The following is a 13,694-nucleotide window of genomic DNA, read 5'->3' on the forward strand; positions in this document are numbered from 1 at the left end:
TCTGAAGCATTTCATTTAAAGGGTGACTAAACGAGCTCTTCTGAAAATTCAGAACGTCACTTACCATCTTATTTTATAATAGCTCAAACTGACTAAATGTATAGATTACCTTGGCATGACCTTTTTTTGAAAGAGAGAAATTGCCTGACGAGCCCCTCATCATTGTCTTTCTCCCACAGAACCCCTAAAAGTTCCAAAACACAGCTGTCTCTGGCTATGGCAAAGAACACCAGGCTGCGTTTGAAAAATCAGGAGCCTGTTTTGAAATGTTTCAAAAATCTTAAGGAACTTTAATGATTTCAAAGAAGCAATTCTAGTTTAGCAGTACTTTAAAGTGTGTGACATAGCCAGGAGGAGCAACCTTTATGTTTTGAAAACACTTACGTTTGTTCCTTCATCTCTAACTAACCCAAACCTCAAACTACTAAAAGACCATAACCTCACAGCTATCAAAATCCCCAAGCAAAAGACACTTGATGCTAAGCAATTACACAGCTAAACACTTCTGTCAGTGCACTCCTTTTGCTCCTCAAACTGTTCTGACCCAAGCTCTCCCCTTTTACACGTGCTTCACCAACACTGTAGGTGATATACAAAACCAGTGCAAAGCATATCTTGCCCTGAAGTCATGCTGTTCCAGTTTACATGTTGCCACTTGCAGTAGAGGCTTTGCTGTACCACAAGGCTGCTAGCGCTGCATCCACTGCTAATCAGGAGATGTGAAGGAATTAAGCCAATGCAACCCTAGCACACACCATTAACTTTGTATACTGCCTTCTGGATTGCAAGCATCCTGCTTTAAATAGGAGATTGTAGCTTACTTACGAACACATCCATTAGTAGGTGCTCCAGCGTCACTTCAATATCCTCTAATTTAGCTGCTAGAGTCATTTTGAAGTCAGAGAAGAGCCCTCAGGAGTCCCAATCCAAGCTGTGTGTGGCCAAAGCTAATTCTTAAGCTGTAGCAAATGAGTTTTGCACAGATTAAGAAAACCCGAGCAATCAAAACACAGCATCTGAGTGCAGATGATGCCTGGACTCGGTGCTGGCTGTCAGTCCTGCTTGCGGGACTGAGGATTATTCCATGTGTGCAAAATGGAAGCAGAAGCTGCAGCGTGTGTGCTGCTTCCCTTTCAGAGCTTCACAGTCAGAAACATGGAGTTATATCTGGGAAACCACAACAGAGGGAGGGAGAGACACACAGAGGGAGAGAGAGGGGAGGAATGGAATAAACCGCTTTTGACGATGACTGATATTTATAGGACTACTTGTTTTTGACTCCAGTCCATTTCTCTGTTCATTTCTGACCTTTCACAAATGGCTCTGCACACTGGAGCGTATTGTAGAGCGGGGGCAGCAGGTCCCACAGAAGTTGGCTGTGACCAGCACTGGGCCAATTCACACAAGCGCACCATCAATAGCTCTTTGTCGGAGCATATCAGGCTCTGCTCTGTAGCAAGTGACAGGGGGAGAGCACAGACGTGTAAAAAACAAGGAAACAAAAGTTGTTTGGATGCTAATTTTTATCCTTAAGGGTATTAATAGATTCCATTACCCGCTCCCCAAGGCGTCAGCTACAGTAAGTGCTGGGTGACTGCTGGGGTTGCGTACAAAGGGGAATAACCTCACATAATCCTACAGGGTTGGACCCTGCAAACTCCCTGGCACCCCTCTGAGATGTCCTCGCACTGCTCAGCCCCTCAGCTCTGCAGCATCCCCACAGAGGACACCAAGCTCTTCTCAGGGCAAGACCCTTCCTTTTATATATTTGTGGAAAGTTTAAAGCCTGATCCTACGTACTTGGTCTTCCTGCACACATCTGCTCCTACTTAAGTCAATGGAGGAAAGGTGACATTGCTGTTTGGTGAGCATTTCTTGGCTGCAGCTCTCATTGTACTTAGTGTAGCAGTAAGGTATGGATGCATCTGGATCCCATCGAAGCTAAATCCCGTGGGAATACTTCAAGGATTTTCATTAATGATGGCTTGTAACCAAATAGAACAGAAACCAAGGCAAAAAAAAGGAACTAATACTGGAAGACTTGGTACGCTAAGAAATGGTACTGAAGTCTCCTAGGATCCTAGACAGGGCCAGTTTCACCAAACTGCCTTCCATGGTATCTGCATTACTCTTCCAAAGTCTTTTATATTTGTTTAATAAGTACTTGCAGTATGAAATTTCAGAGTGAAATTGTGCATGTGATGTATTCCAGACACCAGGAAAGAAATCCAAACAACCCACAGAAGGCTAACCTACAGGTTTCAGAAACTGAAGATCAGTATTATTTATAAAGGTGTTAGATGGATGGAGTTGATGGAGCTTAGAGGGACCTCAAGTCATAAATTCTAACTAGACGTCCTAAGAGTTATAGCTGAAATCACATTTTCAAACATCTAGCATCAGCGTCTGAACAGTAGTTGCCTATGATGATGGCAGAGTTTTACTAGACAACAACGTGACAGACCATTCGGGACATGATATGATGGATAGTTCCAATAGCAAAGAAGAGTGTTAATTCATTTCCCTTATGGGCCAGCTCTCATCTGCACAAGGCCCTGCATCAGATGATAGGTTGGTTACTCCAGAAATAAACCCGGCACAGAACATGTGCCTGCTGCAGAGCAAGACAGTTCATCATGCACATGCCACCCTTTCATTAAAGATTTGACAAAGTGTCTCTGTTCACCAGTCGGAGCAGAGGGGTATTTTAATGAGCATGAAATATGCTGGGATATGTTTGACCACTGGAGGTGGTCAAAACTCAGGGAACTGTAATCAGAAAATCATAGAAACATTAAAGTTGGAAAGATCAATAATGCCATCTAGTCTAAACATCAGCCCATGCCTGCCGTGGCTCTAGACCACGTTGCTCAATGCAACATCTACTCTTTTCTTGAAAATCGCCAGGGCTGTAGTATGATGATGGATAAGCTAGCATGCAAGGGGCCGTGTGGGTTTTCCTGAAGACAGAATTTCACAGTGCTTTGCTCTCTGGAAAGTATTTGCAGAAGAAGACGTGACTGCTGGTGAATTTTCATCTCCTCTGACTCGTGGAAATTCAAATATCCCAGGAAGCTTCTACACCTTACACAAAAGCCTGCTGCGTACAAGAACTCTTGGCTGTAATTTAGCAGTTCCCCCATCTCTGCTCCACAACAAGCAGTGCTCAAGCTGTGTGAATATGAGTTAACAGAGGTCCACTAGTACTGAATTATACATTTATCTGCTCCTGACAGACACTACTGTCCAACCAGTCTGATCACAACAAGAACTGTACTGGAACTGAGAAGTGAGTGATCACTTCTTCCTTTTACACACCCCCCATTGATGGCACAAAGGCTGTGTGTTAAACGCTAAAGTATGAGATTAAATATCTTTTTCTGTAGGAACTCTCTGGGCAATAACTCAGGGTGACCACGTCACTTGTTCCCTTGACTATCCCTGTATCTGTGTTGCATTGGTCACAGAGATAAACAGGAGACATCTTCCAGGGTCAGAACACTGTGTGCACATGACAGATGCTTTGATACCAACACAGGCTCATTTTTCTCTTCACAAAGATGAATTTTAATATTTCAAAACCAATGGAGAAGATAGTGTCAGGCACAAGAAAATGGCTTTGGAGGACACATAATAGCTTCCCTGATTGCCAATCTAGAAACGCTTGGCCCTAAAGGCAGCACTGGTGATGACAAGGAGGTAGAAGGGTTTGCAGATTCCCACCCAGACTAAGATTTAGGTGGCCTGTGATTTCCCTTATCATACAAGTAAATATCAGACAGATGATTCTCTCTGAGATATACCAGCTCTTAAGCTCTTGCACTCTTAATATTCAGCATAGCAATTCTTTTGCTGATGAGTAGTGACTGTCTGTAGAGATGGTCAGAAACGTGGAGAAAATGATGTTGACTGAAAAATTTGTTTTCTGGAAGTAAGTTCTGTGGGATTTCCCAAAGTCCAGAACTGCAGGGTATGTTGTGACTAAAAGTTTCAGATTCAGAATGAAACACAGTGGGGCAACATTCTAAACTTCAGAAAATGTGTAGAAGATGAGAAAAAAAGAGTATGACTCCTCGTTGTCATGGATAGCACAAATGAGAACCACAGAACTGGGTCTAAACAGAACGTTTTCACAGACAACAAATATCAGGGACATCTGAATCTATCCTGTTGACTCTCTTCCAACTCTCAGTTTAACCTGGCTTACCCCACATGACCTCTCTTATGGAAACAACCACCAAAATACAATAAACTGAATTTAGGTGAGCTCTCCAGGGATTATTCCTAAACCCTCTGTGCATGTGTGCATGTGTATTATAGGCACACAAAAATGAGATTGCATGTAATAGTGAGAAGCTCTAACTTGGTCAGCTCTTTAATGCAGTAAACCCAAACAGTTTATTGGATAAATCATCATTTCCATCTTTGCTAATGCCTGAGAATTTATTATGTTGGCCTTTGCAAGAATGAGACCTCTTCTATTTAAAGCAGAGTATCCATCTGACAACACACCAGTGTATTTCTGCAGAACAGGATGTTCTTCTACACCCACATTTTTTCCCCTCACTTCCTTCCTAGTTTTCTTCTGCCTTTTGGGAATAAGATGCCAGAAAAGAGCTGAAAAGTGAAGACTTTTGGAATATTTTTGCTAAAATGAGATTTTTCAGAAGTCTTTCCGATTTTTTTCAAAGATGAAATGTTATGCAGGGACACACTGGGTCCCAGAATTGTTTTCCTAGGACAATTTCAGGGATGGCGTGGTTGTTAATGGTAGGAAGAAGTCACTCTGCTACTGATTGCTCAAGGGTTGGCTTGCAGACAGGATTGCTAACACCAGAGGAGAAAGTTTAGTGGGTAAAGCCAAAAGCAGATAAGAAAGGGTTAAGAGCAGATCTGAACCTCATTAGTCTCAGGATGTTGTACTTGGACTGGTCCAGCTTGCAAAGAATGGAGCTGAGGAGAACAGACAGATTATTTTTACATGTGGCAAGAAGTGTGCCTTGGTCATGTAACCCACCAGAGATGAGACCCAGGATCACCTCCACTGATTTAGCAAGGGCACAAGTCCCCAGTAAATGTGGGTTATGAATGTGTATGATAACTGTGGGTGAAAACCACTTTGGGGCATAGTCTTTCCCAGCGCATGGAAGTGGTATGCAATGGAAAGTCAGCTGCAGGCAGAGAAACCATGTTTCTAAAAGTAAGGAACTTTCTGAACTCTGCTGTAAATAATCAAGGTGAGGGTTTGAAAAGGTCCTTTTGGACTTCTACACTTTTTTATTTTTTTCCTTTTTCTCCCTATGTTCTCTTCTGTTCAGAGCAAATAATAGATCTGCTGCAACAAAGCATGAATCTGTTCTTTTTGGGGATGGTGAAGATGGAGGTCTTGTCCTCTTGGTAAACTTGGAAGACAGGGAAACATCAAACTTCTGAAACCCTTCTTCCATCTTCAGCTTTCCTCCCACACAAAACCCTGGGCATAGGAATGCATCCACCTGACACCTCCAGGTGGACTTCAGTAATTCTCTGACTCTGTAGCTGATGGTGAATCATAGGATCTTCCAGCTGGCCAAGAGTGCCACCATCTGCCTTCATCATGGTTCAGAGAGCTGTAAGTCAACCTCATCCTTCAGTAATTTTCAGTGTCAGCTGAAGGCCTGAGGGATAATTTTTGCAGCAAATTTATTAATCTAATGCTGCATCAAAGGCTAAAGATCAGCTTCTGGTCCAACCTCAGAGCCATGTCCAGGGTGAAATGCAACAAATTCATGTAAAGAAGGAATCTAGCTCTGACTATGATGGTTGGGCTAGGTGATAGGATGGTTGGACTAGATGATCTTAGTGATCTTTTCTGACCGTGATGATTCTTTGATTTATGACTCAATATCTCCAGAAGAGGATTCCTGCGAACCTCAAATCTGTGCAATTAAGGCAAGAAGGACATGTCCTTTTGAGTTTCTGCAGGCATCTGAGATGGAATACATGCTTCTTTATCTGAGCAATGAGGGAGCACAGTTTTCAGGTGATACGATGATATTCAAGGACAAAGGCCTGCAGCAAGGCATGATGAGTCTAAGTGAATGAGCAATAAAGCAGCAAATTAAATTTAATGTAGCCAAACTTGAAGTAATGTTCATGGCAAGAAAAATGTACTGAACTTCACGTATAAAATTATGGGTTCTGGGCTCACTCAGGAGAAAGATATTGAGATTATAGCAGTTCTATGAAATGTCAGTTCATTGCTCAGCAGTGGTGGAATAAGCCAATTAAATATTAACAGTTACCAAGGGGCAAGCAAAAGAGGGAATTGCATCATGCCACCGAATAAAACCAGGGTTCACTCACATCTTGAAGAGTATCTACTGATCCCTTTTCTCCAGAAATAATACAGTGTTGACAGCGAGAACTCAAGGAAGGGCAATAACTATAATTCAAAGTTTAAAAAAAAAAATAAAAAAAAAGAGGTTGATATAAAGAAGTTACTAAGTAAGCAAGATGAACTCTGGTCTGGGAAAGCAAAGATACTTGGAGGATAAGTGAAGGAGATCTACGGAATGATGGTGAGTGAGGTTTAATGTGAGCAACAGTAGAGTCCTGCAACTGAAACTCTTCTCTGAAAATTTCTCCACGAAGACCTCTGACCCCAAGAATATAGCAGTGTCACAGACTCCATGATGATGCCAGATACTTAGATACTACTGATGAGCTTGCATGGAAGGTATATGCATGCTCAGGTGGTAGAAGTGGTGGTGCACTGGTTGCTGATCAATAGCTTAAGCGACTTACTAGTTGTGACCTATTGACCAAGAGCTGCCTGTCTCTCTTGTAGCACGTATGGTATTTCAAAAATAAATTATTTCTGAAGAGAGATTTATGCACCTTTATTTCCCTTTATTTATAAGTCTTCTCTTTATCCTAAAGGGATGGAACTCCATGGAGGTGAATGTACCTTGACTTGTAGCTCTACTGATTCTGTCTGTCCTCTCACTCTTAATGGGATGGGGAAGTTATTTCTTGCAGCGGATGGCTTTGCCAGGCCAGGGCTGGCCAGCACCATCAGATGAAGAATGAGCGTGGGAGTCCCATTCCTGACCTCCTGCCCGCAGTGGGATTGACATAACTCCGTAACACAGGAAAAATGCCTCTTCCACACGACAACAAGATAAACGTTTTGATAAGAAAGTCCCCAGATGGGAAACACCAGCAGCCCTGAGGTATTAAAAAGAAAGAAAAAGATGACTGGAGTCGAGCTGCCCTGGCAGGTTTAGCATCAAGACTCACTCCAGCCCTTTTACAGCCCTGAGCATGGATGTTTCTGTTTTATTAAGCAAGCTTAGTGTCAGTGAAATGGAGTCTAGGATCACACTGCCTCTGAAGAGTCCCAGGTGCTGTGCAGTGCTCGGCTTTCATGTTTAAAAATCACAGCTATAATTTCTGTTTTATTGTTGCTGTATTCAACCAGCATCCCATCTCCTTCCTGGGCACGGCTGCTGCTCTCTGTTTTACCGTCCCCTTTGCGTCTCTCCTCACTGGGTGGTCCCGCTTTCCCTAGAGGGCCCACTTTAGCAGAAGTGTAGCAAAGACATTGTTTTGTTTTCATGGTCTGAGTGCCCTGAAAGCCACCCTTTGGTTGGAAGGCATCTGTCTTCTGTCCTTCTCACGTCCACTCTCATTTGAAGGCGACTTTTGGAAAGGGAGGGGAAACCTCAACTTTCCTCTCTGATTTCCCCCAGGGACAAACAAGGCACTGAAGATGGATGACAGTGGTGTCCTTTCATCTTCTACACAGATGAGCTGAGCGAGTGGTGCTCATATGGGTCTGGGCTGTTTAAGCCATAGGAATAGGGCTGTGGCCAAGGAGAACATGGAGAAATCAAGGCTCCCATATGTACTCAAATCTGTTTCCAGGACAGCAATTTATGCAACACAATTCATGTAAGAACATCAAGAAAATGTCCCCTTTTCTAATTCTACTTATCTCAGCCTCACCATTCAATGTCCCAATGGATTTTGCCCACAGAGGTTGTGGATGCCCTATCTCTGGACATGTTTAAGACCAGACTGGAAAACCTAATCTAGCACTTGATTGGAAACCCTGCCCATCACAGAGGGATTGGAACTGGATGATCTTTGAGGTTCTTTCTGACTCAAGCTATCCTATGATTCTAGAATCTCCCCTCACTTCACTAAAGCATCACCCATTTGTCTTTGGGCCTTTCCATTTCTGAAGGTGACCTGCTGGGTAAGGCTCCCACACTGATGCCAGTTTCTTAGGAGACTGCTGTGCTATGCATGTGACCAGAGGTGTCCGGATGCCACTGAGTCTCATGAGACCATTATTCAGCTTGCTGGGATCCCCCTTCAACTTCTCTCCTTGATGCAGCAAATCAGCTGCATTATTAAACTGATTAAAAATAGACTGAGCTCACCCGAGACTGCATCTATAATGGATCAATTGCTTTTTATACATTTTTGGCTCCCTACAGTGCTGCTTTGTCATGTCACTCGCACTCATTTGGGTGAGATCTTGAAATAATAGGCACATTCAAGAGATATAAATATAGCTGTTTATTGCCTTAAAATGGGTCTGCAGACAAATCACAGCCCCAGCTTCAGGTACTTGGCAGTTAAATCTCCCTCTGTCCTTTCTCTCATGGGCTTGGATCAAATGAGGGACTTTGCAGCTTGCTTTATCTTAAGGTATAGGCTCTATTTCTGCTGCATAAAATTCATTGCCTTCCAGGACACAGACTTAATCAGTCCTTGGTGTTAGCTTGGATTTGATTCCAGTACAGAGTTAACATTGAAAAGCAGCAGTACACTGAAATAAAAATAAATGTGCTGCATTGTGCAGCTTAACGGGGTGTTAATTTCTTCGTAGTGCATAAATAGGAGGCACAGAGCACATCTGTTTGCTGGCATTGCATTGGGGAAGGGGAAATTTGGAGTTTTGCAACAGGGACAGGCTGAACTTTGTTCCATGTTTTGCAGTGCTGCACAAAGTCTCCTCTGTAGAATAGCCAGTTAATTACAAATGATATTTACAGTCCCCTTGTGATGTGTGCCCATATTTCTGCTGTTAGGATTTCTTCAAAACCTGGCACCACATGAGGGCTGGGGCCCCAGCGAATTATAGTGGTTGGGTTGGAAGGGACCTTAAAGCTCATCCAGTTCCCACTGCCTGCTGTGGGTTGCTTGCCACCCACCAGCTCAGGCTGCCCAGGGCCTCACCCAACCTGGCCTTGGGCACCTCCAGGGATGGGGCATCCCATCACCATATCTAACTACCCTCTGAGTAAAGAATTCCTCCCTCCTATTTAATCTAAATCTGCCCTCTTTCAGTGGTCTTGACGGCTGTCCTCCTCTCCATGCCGCTGGCATCCACACAGCACCCTGATGTTTGCAGAGGGGTTATATCACCCACCTGCCTTTCTGCATGCCCAGGTCTCAACCAGTGAACACGGCACACAGTGTCCTGCTCTCATTGCCTTCCCTGCTTCCTCCTCCAGCTCACTTTGCACAGGGCTTGCAGAAATCACCTCCAGGCAATGACAGGACACTACCTGGACACTACCAGTACACCAGCGCATTTAGCAACATTTGCAATGTTTCTTGCTACATGACACATTTATTTCAGCTTGTAAAGCTTGATGACTCCAAAAGAACCAATGTCCTGTACTTCTAAAGCATGCAAGACAAAAAATGTTGTAGAGATGTCTGGAAAAGGAGTAGAGCAGGGATTTTAACCCCCTTATTTATGAGGCCACACAGTAAATTGCCAGTGGGTGGGAGAGCTTCTCCAGAGGCAGATTGGAGCAGAAACCTGCACTCCTCCTGACCACCATTAGGGACCAGGGAGGACATCTTTCAAACCTACTCCGGACAGCTCTCAGCACCCCACTTGAATTTGAAATGACTTTGTGCATAGAATCATAGCATCATCTAGACTGGAAAAGATTTTCAGCATCAAGTCCAAGCATCATCCTGACCTACAGAATCTCACGACAAAACCATGTCTGCATCCACACATCTCTTAACTACATCCAGGGATGGGGACTCCACCACCTTCCTCGGCAGCCCATTCCAGTGCCTGACCACGCTCTCTGTGAAGAACTTTTTTTTTAATGTTCAGTATAAACCTCTCCCTGTCGCAACTTGAGGCCATTGCTTCACATCCTATCACTTATCACCTGAGAAGAGAGACCAACACCCTCCACGCTGCAACCTCCTTTTGGGTAGTTACGGAGAGTGATGGAGTCTCCTTTCAACTCCCTCTCCTCCAGAATAAATAACCCCAGTTCTCAGTTGCAAAGCAGCCTCAAAGCAATCGTAACAAAGCAGTCTTTCATTTAACCTGGACAGAGGATGTCCCAGAGGTCTCCACCTCGCTTGGAAGAGGTCCTCACCTCCCCATCCCTCTTCGTCCCCTTCCCTCCTTCATCCTCAGAGCATTTCTTCTTTGGGAGGGTCCGCCCACAATTCCAGAACTGAACCATCTCCTGATTCCCCCCAGCACCAACACCCACCTTCACCCCCACACTCCCAGCTCACCTTGGGCAGGGGTGCACAGCCCCTGAGCTCGGCCGGCACCCGTGAGTGTCTGCAGAGCCGCGGGAGCTTGCGCCGCATCCTCACGTACTTTTTCATTTCCAACATTTTATCCCCAAACCCTTCCCTCTATTCTTTTCTACACGTTGCTACTCAGTTGAAAGAGGACGGCGTCTGCTCATGGAAAAAAAAAAAGATGATGAAAGCTAGAGAAACTCCTTGACGCACTCCTTTTGGCTTTATGTATTTCACTTTGAATTAGGGTACCTAACTAGGAGAATGACACTGCAGGCTTCTGAGGCATTAAAAAAACATGAATCAGACCTCAGCATGATTTTTTTTTTTTTTTTTGGCTAAAAAAACAGAAAGTCTCCAACTGTAGAATTAAAAAAAGAAAATGATACTTTTTGGGTTCTTTCTCTTTGCTCCTAGCCTTGCTATGGTTCTTTGTACTTCTTTTCCCAACAGTAGTGAAGGACAAAAAGTCTTCTGTTTTATTGCCCAGTCTGGTATTGTCAGGTAATGACACAGTTGGAGGAATCGGGTCTTTAGGAAGGTCTCAGGGACTGTGATACTCCTGGGAATGCCCTTCTCCAAACCAAGTCTGGCATCTGTAAAGGGACCCTCATTGAGCAACCTGCAGGGGGCTGTATTGGCTTACAGTGGCCTTGTTTTGTTCTCCATGGTCAATAGAGATCAACAAGGACTTCTAAAACAAGGCCATTCATCCTGTGGGCATTCAGGCATTCTCTCCATGGACTGCTGGAGAGAGCCTCAGCAGCTCAGTAGGATGAATCCCCTTCTCAAAGCTTTGGTGAGGGCAAGTAACAAGAGGGAGATGGGAAGGGACGCTTTGGTTGGCTCTGCCATTCTGCTGTCCTGATGCTACAGGTAGTCCTAGGAAAAGATTTAGTTTGGGAAGAGCCAGAGGACATCTTTTTCATGCCCCCTATCATCACAAAGTCCACCAGTTGCAGAGCACAGTGTTGCCATCACACCTATACAACCAAAAGATGCATTAGTTGAATTTCCCAGGTTGATCCAGGAGGCAGACTAGAAGCAACAGGACAATATGATATGGGAAAATGATTTTCTGGTGCCAAGTCTAGAGTTTGGTTTACCAGTGGAGATGTGATCAGATCATACAAGATAGGCACTGGGGAGACAGTCACACCTCCAAAAGTGCTTCTGCACTATTGTATGTCCTCCTCCTACCCAAGTGAGACCCCCAAAGTGACCCCAAGGGACAAATGACAGACAAAAAAAAACAAGTTTCTTCCCTCCTCTCCCAGTATTGAAGCACGGCATAACATGACATAGAAATAGCTTGAAGAGACAACAATCTCCTCTATGGCAGTGCTTGGCTGCAACAATCAGCAGCAATTCCTCCCCATGCCACGGCTCTACGGGGTGGAATAGAGATGACAGATCTGTCACTGATTATGCTCCATTACATCCTCACAGCACTTCCTGTGCTGCCTGCAGAGTAGATATTCTCATTCTCACTTTGCTTCTAAAGAATTTCACGTAAAACAGACAGCCAACATCGCTGGCAGCAGCTGCAGCAACCTGGTGCTTTGGTGTTTGATCTTTCCCCTATCCACATATAAATGCTTAGAGGACCCAGAAATCACTACCTTTCTGGTACATCTATCAGGAAGATACCTAGTACACAGTGCCTGCGCCCTTTGCTCCTTACCAAGAATTCTGCTGCAAAAACGGGTAGTATCCAAACCCTGTGGATCAGTGAGTACCTAGTGGAGCCCATCTACTATTTCAGATGAACTCTGGGAGCTCAGCAGTTTGGATGTCACATGTTTCTCTGCAGATTATTGTCTCTTCTTCCCTCTTTCACATGTGAAGCAGCACTCAGCCCAAAGGCTCCAGCCAAAGCTTTCTGTCTCAGAGCTGCCTGCCTGCATGCCAGCTCTGCCTCGCTCTCTGAATGTCCTCTAACCACCCAAGAGGAGCCTGAATGCTCCTTGATGAGTTCAACAGGGGACAAATAGAAAGCACTTGCAGGGAGTGCCTCTGGAAATATAGCTAATGCTCGCTCCAGGGTGACAGGTTTTGCTCTCCCGGGTAACCCTGACAGATCCATCAGGAGGCACTTAGTTATAAAACCCAAGACCTCTGCAAAGGAACCCCTGTGTTTATGCTGCTCTGAAATGTCTAGCTAATGTAAAAGTGGGAAAAAAAAAAAAAAAAGGCAACATAATGGGCCTCTTTAGAGGGGTTTTAGGCACTTAGTAGAAAGCAGGAATCCAAGGTCTGTATAATTAAATTGCTAATCTCTCACCAGATCTGGCAGGCTACGTTCACTTGTTAAAAACAGGTTTGAGCCCCACAGCAATCTTTGCTTCAATGCTGGGCACAAGCCAGTGTCCTTAATTCCTTCAGCCTTGAAGCACTTCCAGTAGTGTTATACTCTTCATCAGAGAGCAGCCCTATAGCAAAGCCCAGACACCAAGTAGAGTCAAGATGACCAACTTATTAATAAAGAGACTGCTAAAATGACACATGTGCTATGCCCTTTGGTGTGGTCCCTCTCACAACAATGTTCACTCACATCTTTTTTTTTTCTTTCTTTCCATACTTAAGAAACCATCTGTGTGAGGATCCCCACCAAACTCAACAGATAATCCCCATACATGCGAGGTGCCACGCACATACCTGCAGAAGGATTGTCTCGCTGTCTTGTCTTGCTCCCTACTTTTGCTCAGTTTCTGCACCGTAAAATAAATACCAAGACCCAACTGGAATAGGCTGCCCAGGGAAGTGATGGAGTCACCATCACTGGAGGTGTTCAAGAAAAGAGTAGTTATGACACTGAGGAACATGGCTCTGTGAACATGGTGGTGATGGGGCAACGGTTGGACTAGATGATCTTGGAGGTCTTTCCCAACATTAATGATTCTATGAAATAATAGAATCATATAATGGCTTGGGTTGGAAGGGATCTTTAAGATCACCCAGTTCCACCGCCCTGCTATAGGCTGGGACACCTCTCTCTAGACCAAGTTGCTCACAGCCCCATCCAGTCTGGTCTTGAATGTTTCCAGGAAGGGGGCATTCACAGCCTCACTGGGCAACCTGTTCCAGTGTCTCACCACCCTCTGTCCTGTTCACTAATCAAAAGCAATTTT

At 44.4% G+C, this 13,694-nt stretch overlaps 1 protein-coding gene across 3 annotated transcripts in view; it reads right to left on the reverse strand.

The window, feature by feature from the left end:
* Positions 1-13,694, reverse strand: part of FRMD4A (FERM domain containing 4A) — a 358,105-nt gene that overhangs the window by 205,703 nt on the left and 138,708 nt on the right. The window contains exon 1 of one of the 3 annotated variants that reach the window (XM_015298850.4): positions 826-1,135. The exons of the other annotated variants lie outside the window; for them this stretch is intronic. Coding sequence (XP_015154336.1) covers positions 826-891 — 66 coding nt within the window. The 5' untranslated portion in view covers positions 892-1,135. Of the gene's footprint in view, positions 1-825; positions 1,136-13,694 lie in introns of those variants that run through there. 3 annotated transcript variants of the gene reach the window in all.

The sequence above is a fragment of the Gallus gallus genome, chromosome 1, assembly GCF_016699485.2.
Source record: "Gallus gallus isolate bGalGal1 chromosome 1, bGalGal1.mat.broiler.GRCg7b, whole genome shotgun sequence".
NCBI lineage: Eukaryota > Metazoa > Chordata > Aves > Galliformes > Phasianidae > Gallus > Gallus gallus.